Consider the following 9,572-nt stretch of genomic DNA (forward strand, 5'->3'; position numbering starts at 1 on the left):
CGTTTGAACATATTGTTGGAGTGAGTGTAATGAGTAGCACCAAATCACCCATCCCGGCTCCTTAACACAGAGAGACATCAAGAATTTGAGGACGGAGGAGAGAGAGGGGGCTAATAATCAAAAGGCCTCCTTTTGCTGCGGAGCAGTAATTACACGGGTGGGTTTTGATCTTTTGCTTGTTGGGGTGATGAATAGGGGAGGAGACGAGGACTGTTTCACTATTTTGTGGCGGCGGCGTGGAGGGTGGAGGGAGCTTTTCAGCTCAGCACCTCGTCAGCGGTGAAGACCCAAACGAGCGTGGTGCGGCGCGACGTGACGTCTGCCAGCGTTTCTATAAGTGAATCACTTCTCAAGTTACTGTGGGATAGCAGGGGACGGCACTAATTTCTTTAACCCAATCAATCTTTCAGAGGTTGTAGCGGGCTCAGTTTTAGAGCTAGAGTGAAGATACTGGTATCATACGAAACTAGAAAACCTAATGAATTATTGGTACTAATCATGTCATGCTAGCTTGTCGCGAAGGTGGTTAAATAACGCTCCAAACTTATGCTAAATTTTGGCGAGGAAAAACTGGAATGGCCATTTTCAAAGGGGTTCCTTGACCTCTGACCTCCAGATATGTAAATGTAAATGGGTTCTATGGGTACCCACGAGTCTCCCCTTTACAGACATGCCCACTTTATGATAATCACATGCAGTTTGGGGCAAGTCATAGTCAAGTCAGCACACTGACACACTGACAGCTGTTGTTGCCTGTTGGGCTGCAGTTTGCCATGTTATGATTTGAGCATATTGTTTTATGCTAAATGCAGTACCTGTGAGGGTTTCTGGACAATATTTGTCATTGTTTTGTGTTGTCAATTGATTTGCAATAATAAATACATATATATATATATATATATATATATATATATACATTCTGATAAGAGTATTAAATACGTGCCAAAGCTCCCTTTTAGGCACATTTTGAATTGATAAAATATGTGAGATTAATTTGTGATTAATCGCTATTAATTATGGACAATCATGTGATTAATCGTGATTGAATATTTTGATCAATTGACAGCCATACTTCATATAAATGAGACAAAATTTGCGAGAAACTGAAAATCAAAAAGTGGTGTAATGGTTTAATCTTTACAAACTGTGGCGTCAACCCTGTCTCCTAGAAATTAATATGCAACTAATCTGCAACAGAAAAAAAAACATTTTAGGGGGAGTATAATGGCGCACAGATTGCAATTTTTATCAACATAATAAGGAAATTAACATATTTAATTATAATATCTGGAGTAAGTCATAACACGTTGATACTGAACGTGTTCACTGACAACATATTCTGCCAAAATATACCAAGTGCAATCACAGCACATGGTTAAGGTTAACACATGTCGTGTTTATTAAAATTTGATCAAAACCACAACTTTTCACTAACCTCAACCAAAGGTCTTTTGTTGCCAAAACCTAATCACAAGCAGAATTCTGGTGTCAAAGTCCTGCGCATTGGACGCCCGCCATCCACTTCTGGTACGATTAATAAATGTAGAGCTTCATTCAATTGAAAAAAAAAAGAAAAGTTTCCTATGAACATTATCCAAGCGGCAATTACGTTTCTCATTAGAATGTACAGTAACATGTTGTATATAAACATCATTTCTAAGAGACAGGATTGGTGGAGAAAAAATCCTTAGTGTAGTTTCTGTGATTCCTCTTTTTTGTAAAAACGTACATGTGTTAAATGACGTCCGTTTGAGAAAATAGTCGACTGCTATGCTGTTACACTGCTATGTTTGTACTTGCTACATCAGAAGGAGTTTGCCCCCCTGAGAGGAGGGACATCTGACTTTTATATCACTTCAAACCAGTGAGAAGAGCACAGAGAAAAACACAAATGCCGAAATCTCTCATGTGAAATCAACAAAACTACTTTGGTAATAAGTTCATGTACGTAGTTGCTCATGGTAAGAAACTGAGAGTAGCTTTTCACTGCTCTTAAATATGACACTTTTTATTTGATAAGAGTCCCTGATTTGGGCTCTCTCCAGTTATGGGCCCCCAAAATTGTGACCACCCAACAAGCTACAATCCTGCAATCAAACGCACACATACACACAGACACACACACACACAGCCTTGTACTTCTATCTTTGTGAGGACAGTCATTGACATAATGCATTCCCTAACCCCAACACAACTAAATGTCTGACTCCAACCCTAACCCTAACCCTAACCCTAACCCTAACCCTGACCCTAACCCTAACCCTGACCCTAACCCTAAACCTAATTCTAACCAGGCCTTTGAAAGTCTGTCCGAAGGTGAAGACTGGCCAAAATGTCCTCACTGTCCAGAAATGTCCTCACTCTGAAGGTGTCAAACTCAAATTGGTCCTCACAGAGTTAGCTGTACAAGCACACACACACACACACACACACACGCACAAACAGTCATTAAAGCTCACACTTTCAATAACAATCGTCAAAGAAGTCAATCAAAGTAAAAGTAAAAGTAATAAAATGCAATTTATCAAAAAGGGGGATTATTATATTTGCTTCATAAAGAAACTGGCTTACCAAATACAAAGTAGATCCATTAGGTTTAAAAAGCTCAAAGGATAATGGTAAGTTATTGCATTAAATTATTATAAACATGTTACAAATGTTAGAAAAATAACAATTTATATATATATAAAAAACTTATAACAGTCATCAAGTCCGTTCTTAAACTTCAACTTCAAGGTGTCACTTTGAGAATCGTGGAGCCGGAGCGGCGTGGCTAAATCTGGGCAGTCTGCAGACTCCACAGGGGCACAGGGGCCCTCCTGAGGCCCCCGCGGAGCTCCAATGCACAGGAGCCAGCTGGGCCTCCATGGGGCCCGGAGACAACAGGGGACATTTAACGGCAGGCGACGACGACGACGTGGAGGAAGAGGAGGAGGCTGCTGAGGTGAGGAGGGACTCCTGGGTGAGGAGGAGCTGACTGGGGCCAGATATGAGGGGCCACCCTCCAGCGAGCAGCAGCCGGGGGACCGGCCCCGCGTTCACCCCCATCCCCACGCTCACCTCCCCCAGCAGCCGCCGCATCTCCTGCAGAGACGAACCCAGGAGGAGGATGTAGTTCCTGGCCAGAACCAAGGTGGAGATCTTGGAGAGCCTACGGCCCGGAGGAGCTCCCGGCGGGTGGGACTGAGAGGAGGAGGAGGAAGAGGAGGAGGGCGATGGCGAGGAGGCGTAAGGCACCATGACCTCCCTCAGGGCATCCATGGCAATGTTCAAGTCCTGCATCCGCTTCCTCTCCCTGCTGTTGATCTTCCTCCTGAGTTCCTGCTGCTCCTCTGGGCTCAGCTCCCTCTGAGGTTTGGTTGGTCTCTGGCCACTCTGGAGGCCAAGCATGGGCGCAGGATTTAGGCGGGAGCTCAGGTTGAACCCCGGAGGGCAGTGGGGTAAGTCCTGGTGGACAGACCCGGGGCCACAGGGAGGCAGAGACTGCTCCTGGGCCCTGATCACTGGATTCGACAGCACGTTCATAGTCTGTTCAGAGGTGTGCTAGCTTCAGAGTTCAGTGTTCTTCAAAATGTCTTCAGCAAAAAGATAAAGTTTGAGAGACAAACCAAAAATAGCAAAAAAAAATATTTAAATTCTGCTTTTTAAAAGAAAAAAAGTCCACAAAGTGCAAAGATCAAAGCTTCATTCCCTCCACCTGTTGAACTCCCTTTTGCTCGCAGGAAACAGCCGGCATCCAGCACAATGACGAGTCACCAAACGTTTTTACTTTTGGCTTCAGAGGTTTCTGGCTGCAACAAGTGAGTGAATGAGAGCTTCCCAAAGTGGCAGCTCAGTTTTATCTCATTTCCACAGCTGCGTTGCGGTGAGAAGGACAGCTCACACAGTGGAAAAGTGAGCTAAATGCTCCCCTCACACACCCCCCCATCACCCCATCCTCCAACCTCAGCTCAACTCCTCCCAGACACATGATGTGCTCTTTACAAACACACATATTCACGTCTGACTTTTATTATGTTTGACAGTTAAATGATAAACAACGGGGTAGATGGTGACAACACCAGCAGAATGTCATTGGAAAAGATATTAGATTTTTATCATTTTGTGGATTATTTAGTTAATCCTGTAGGTAATTTCTATGAGATCTGTTTGAAGAGAAAACCATGCACAATAGGACTATTCAATGTCTAACACTCAATTAATGGTCCAATATTGTAAAAAATTAGATTTCCATGTCTTTTATATTATAAAGCAGGTTTAAGTGCTATATAAATACTGTTAAAGTATCAAAACACTCAATATACGGAGAAACACACACAGCCCGTATTACGAAATTGTGCGTTTGAAACAAGCCGTCAGGATTTCTGTCCATTTGTGATGTCACAAATATACAATATTTAGACCATTACATGGTTTTAAACATAAACATTCCAAATGTGTCCCAGTTTATTTCCTGTTGCAGTGTATGTAAATAACATCAGCTGACAGGAAGTAAACATGGACCCAAACTGTTGCCTAGCAACGAGATTCCGTTGCAATTCCGTTGAAATGCACTAAAACGGAGCGTTTCAGACAGAGGGTAAATACAGGTATATTCAGGCAGACAGTATGAGGAAAATAACGGGATTTTTGAACATTATAGCATGTAAACATGTTTTAGCAGAAACACAAAATACAAGTATAAACCTGAAAATGAGCATGATATGGGACCTTTAACATATACAGTTAAGTTCATAGTGTTTTGAAATCGTTTTTATAATTTTGTATTATTCCGCAATCAATCTTTCGGAGGGTGTAGCGGGCTCAGTTTTAACGTTAGAGTGAAGATACTGGTATCATCTGAAACTAGAAAATCTAAGGATAATACTCCAACCTTACGCTAAAGTTTAGAGAGGAAAAACTGGCTGGCCATTTTCAAAGGGGTCCTTTGACCTCTGACCTCCAGATATGTGAATGTAAATGGGTTCTATGGGTACCCACGAGTCTCCCCTTTACAGACATGCCTACTTTATGATAATCACATCCAGTTTGGGGCAAGTCATAGTCAAGTCAGCACACTGACACACTGACAGCTGTTGTTGCCTGTTGGGCTGCAGTTTGCCATGTTATGATTTGAGCATATTGTTTTATGCTAAATGCAGTACCTGTGAGGGTTTCTGGACAATATCTGTCATTGTTTTGTGTTGTTAATTGATTTACAATATTAAATATCTACATAAATTTGCATAAAGCAAGAATATTTGTCAACTTTTATGTTCATTAGAGTATCACATACTTGACAAATCTCCATTTAAGGTACATTTTGAACAGATCAAAAATGTATGTTTAATTTGAGCGATTAACTATTTTAATCGATTGACAGCCCGTTGGCACAACATCGGCAATTGACAACGAGGACAAAATGCTATGATTACAAGGAGCATTTGGACAAAAATGTTATGAAATCTTTGAATGAAATGATAAATTAAATTTGTTGTCAGTTTTTTTATAATTAATTCCATTTATGAGGAGCCTTGGATTTCTAAATAGTTTTACCAAGGCCAGATGAAACATTTGGACTATCTAAATAAAAAAAAAGAAAAAAAGTTATGTGTCCTTGCATCGTATTTGCTTGGGCTTTTTTTCGTTATTACTTTTTATTATTTCGTTTTTTTTATTATTGTTTTTTTTTTACCTAATCAGAGTAAAAGTAAGTAAAGAAGCAGTACAGTAGAGGATGATCCACAGGTGGGGTATTGCAGGACACGTTAATGAATACGGGGAAACAAGGACATTGTCATAACTCTGACAAGTTGTTTGCATGACAAGATAAATTTGACTGTGACGTCCTTTTGTAAAATTCGATTTTTTATGACCAAATTGCTGCGAAACTATCGTCAGTCCCGTCAGCCTCAGCTGCCCTTACAAAAAAGAAGCTTATTCAAGTATGTTATTAGTATACTTGTTTTAAAACTTTAAATAAGAGAGTATGCTTTTAGATTACTTTTTACGTGCTATAAAATTATAAATTAGTATACTTGGCTTATATCGACAGGTATACAGAAAAGTCGAAGTGTACTTGGCAAGTATACAAAAAAGTGAAAGTATATTTGGCTAATAAGTTAACTTGCAAGTAAAAAAAAACTAAACTAGTAGTTTACTGAGAGTATTCTTTAAAGTATGCTTACATAAACTAAAACGGGGGCTACAAGTATTTAACTAGTAAACTAACAGTAGCCTATACCCATAAGTACACTTGTAGTATAGTTCATATCATTGTTGTAGTGCAAAATACAACTTGGATGTAAACTAGTTGTGAACTCTAAGTTTACTACTTTTACACCTAAAAGTATACTTTCATAAACTAAAAAGTGGACCAATTTAGTCCCAAGAAGTATTGAAGTATTACACTTACAAGTAGCCTATACTACTAGTACATAGTTATTACATCAAGTATACTTATGATTATACTTGAACTATACTCAAGTTTACATCATAAAATAAACTTGAAGAATACTACTTTTTCGTAAGGGTGTCTTTAGTGTTAATTAGCAAATGTTAGCTAACAAATAAAGCCGCTGCGCCTCACAGTAGCTGTACAGTCTTGTTAGCACCTGACGACATGAGCAACGTTGCTTTTTACTTTTTCTTTGTGTGAAGTTAATTGAAAGCGCACACAAGAAAAACACAACATTGTGGGCTTAATGGAATGTATACCTCAACAGCCGTGGAGCAACTCGGAAGCCATTAAAGTCGTTTGTTATGTGACGGAGGGGGCAGGTATTAGCAGCATTAGCGTGGGTATTAATCGTGTCAGAGAAGAGTTTTGGCAAACAGTGAATGGACGCATCATTGTGCGCCGGGAGTTAATTGATGGTTGTGAGGTAGAGGTTATTGTTGCTCAGGGTTCTGAGTGGCTACGCTAACCAAATTGGCTGGCGGAGAGCTGGGCACGGTTCCAGACAGCCAGACAACAGGCCAATTGACTCCAACCACAGGTGAAGCTGGCTTGGGGCACCGAGCAAGGCTGGAAACCTCAAATGTGCCATTCATGAGCCACAAAAAGACCTCAGCATCACTCGGTTGCACAGGGAGCCTGGCCGTCCTCCTCCTTTGCACCCCCCAACCCTCCCTACTCCTCCTCCTCCTCCTTTTTCTTGTAAAGCCCATCTGAGCGGGAGAAAGGGAAGGCAGGGGGAAGTGGGGAAGGACAGCACCGTTACAAACAGAAAGCAAGTTGTTTACGATGAAAGCAGAAGGAGATGCAGGGAGGAGGAAGACCCTTTCTTTTCTCCCCAGCCGCTCTTCGCTTGTCGTTCAACAAGTGAAAGATGTGTGCGGAGGCGCTTCCCTTCCTCCGCCAGTGGTCCGGTGGCGTCCGGCTGGTGCTGCGATTGAAGCTGAATGGACGAGTGCAGACGGACAGGAAAGGGAGGGCCTCATGAAAAGAGCCAGGCGGATGGCCCTCGCACCTGCAGGAGAACAGAGTGCAGGCAGCCAGGATGAATGTGTGCATGTGTGTGTGTGTGTGTGTTTGTGTGTGTGTGTGTGTGTGTTTGTGTGCGTGCCTTTGAGCTCAATTTGATTTCTAGTGCCAGTGCAACAATGAGGGGTAATAAACCGAGTAATGAAAGAAAACAAGCCGTGATGGTTTTGACTGTATTTTGGGGATCTGATTTCGGTGTCAAGAGAGAAAAGAGGACACCTGCAAGGAGCCCCACATGCAGAAGTCAGAAAAGAGGAGAAAGAAAGAAGCTGGTGTCTACCAGAAAAGCGCACCTCCCCCACTTTTTTTTTTTTATACCCACCACTTACCAGGGTAAAGAAAAGTGAGCTTGATTTGGGGCTGCAGCCCAGCATCCGCCTCTGCAGCTTCCAGGCTCCTTTTGATGAGGCTGGACTAGGGCAGGAGCACCGGTGGCTTCAGGGCAGGGGGAAGACTAGTGTCTTTATGGTGGAAGGAGTACTGTCCATCTGGGCAAGGCCTTCCAATGGTGGGTCTGCACCTGGGAGCTAAATGCCTCGTCTGTGTGGAGCCATTTCCTGCGGTTGACAGACAGGAAGACACCTCAGCCAAACTCCTGGGTCAATTTATTCCCCAATACAGGATGAAAACTACACCCAAAGTGATACCACTGACAAAAAAAAGATGGTTATGAATTCTTCGTCAAAAGGGACTAAAATGTAAAAAAAAAACGTATTTGTTTTTTTCCTTTTGTATTTTTTTGGTGTTGTGATGATTTAGGAGCCATAAATCTCCAGTATGTAGGATTATTTTCTTTTGATTTATATATATATATTGCTTTCTGGATTTAAACCAAATATTCCAAGGATTAATTACTGATTTTAACCAAGATTTTTCATCTACAAGTTTACAATAATTAAGGCTAATGTTGATTCTGGGGATAGGAATTGAAGAAAAATTATTAATAATTCACCCGATTCACTATAAATAATAAGGATGAACCGATACGGCTTTTTCAGTCCCGATACCGATAGAGATACCTGGGCTTTGGGTATCGTCCGATACCGAGAAAGTAGGTAAAAGTAAGTAGTTTTAAGTAGGTAAAACAAAATGTAATAAATATAAATTTACTGAATTGTTATTCTTTATTAAAATAATAAATTGTGCACCAGCAACTCGGTAAAAAAATCTTCAAAATCAATAGGAATTCCAGTTCAAGTGTAAATCTTTTTAATGCAGCAACAAATTGGTAAAACAGGAATTAAAATTCCTTAATATAATGTATATGTTATATAAATATAGAATTGAATTGAATTGAATAGATCGGCTCCAGTGTCACTGATACCCGATCCAGCCATTTTAGTCAGTATCGGCCAGATATCCGATCCAGTATCGGTGCATCCCTAATAAATAAATACAAAATCAAAAGTAAGCCAAACGTAAAACTATTGTTCAATGTAATGTGATGTAAGAATGTTAAATTTCAAAATATTATATTATAAATATTATATAATTTCTAGTAACAAATAATTAACAAATAATCACTGATAACTTCACATTTTATTCTGAGGAGGAAAATAAAAAGCTAATGCTGAGTTTGGACCACCAGAGCAGAGCAGGCGTTTCCTCGTTGAAACGCACACAAAACAACCTCCATTGGCTCTTTAATTGAGTACAAATTGTCATAATTAGAAATCCACCTCACTGGATATAAAGAGACAAATGAAGTCAAGCCACAGGCTGGCTGCTGCTGGTCTGGACACAATCTGAACTTAATGGAGTCAATTTACATCAGGTGTCTGATTGAGCTCTTTTGTGCATCACTTGATGGAGTGTCGATGTGTTCACTGCCTCGGTGGGAGGACTTATGTTGTTAATGTCTGAAGAAGGCTCAACAAAATTGGGACAATTACGCAGCTATTTTCTGTGTCCTTATCTGTTTGTTACTGACTGTCTCTCTTGTTTCTCAAAGGGTCCTGGATTAAATAAAAAATGCATTTCTCTGATTGGCTAGCAGTAATAAGTCCTCCTATAGCTGGTCAACCCAGCCATGCAGCACCACAGGTATTATACCTGCCCCATTCCTGCATTGACGCAATACAGTTTTTTTTCCTTACCTACTAATCTC

The 9,572-nt window shown here is 40.8% G+C and overlaps 1 protein-coding gene across 1 annotated transcript; it reads right to left on the reverse strand.

The window, feature by feature from the left end:
* Positions 1 to 1,987: 1,987 nt before the first annotated feature.
* Positions 1,988 to 3,859, reverse strand: olig1 (oligodendrocyte transcription factor 1). Its single transcript, XM_037790235.1, has one exon. The coding sequence runs from the start codon at positions 3,523 to 3,525 to the stop codon at positions 2,740 to 2,742; it is 786 nt and encodes a 261-aa protein (XP_037646163.1). The 5' UTR covers positions 3,526 to 3,859; the 3' UTR covers positions 1,988 to 2,739.
* Positions 3,860 to 9,572: the final 5,713 nt, after the last annotated feature.

The sequence above is a fragment of the Sebastes umbrosus genome, chromosome 13 (assembly GCF_015220745.1).
Source record: "Sebastes umbrosus isolate fSebUmb1 chromosome 13, fSebUmb1.pri, whole genome shotgun sequence".
In the NCBI taxonomy this organism is placed as follows: Eukaryota; Metazoa; Chordata; class Actinopteri; order Perciformes; family Sebastidae; genus Sebastes; species Sebastes umbrosus.

What these genes read in the sequence shown, in the direction of transcription:
- olig1 (XM_037790235.1), bottom strand. Translation starts at nt 3,525, where the DNA reads ATGAACGTGCTGTCGAATCCAGTGATCAGGGCCCAGGAGCAGTCTCTG.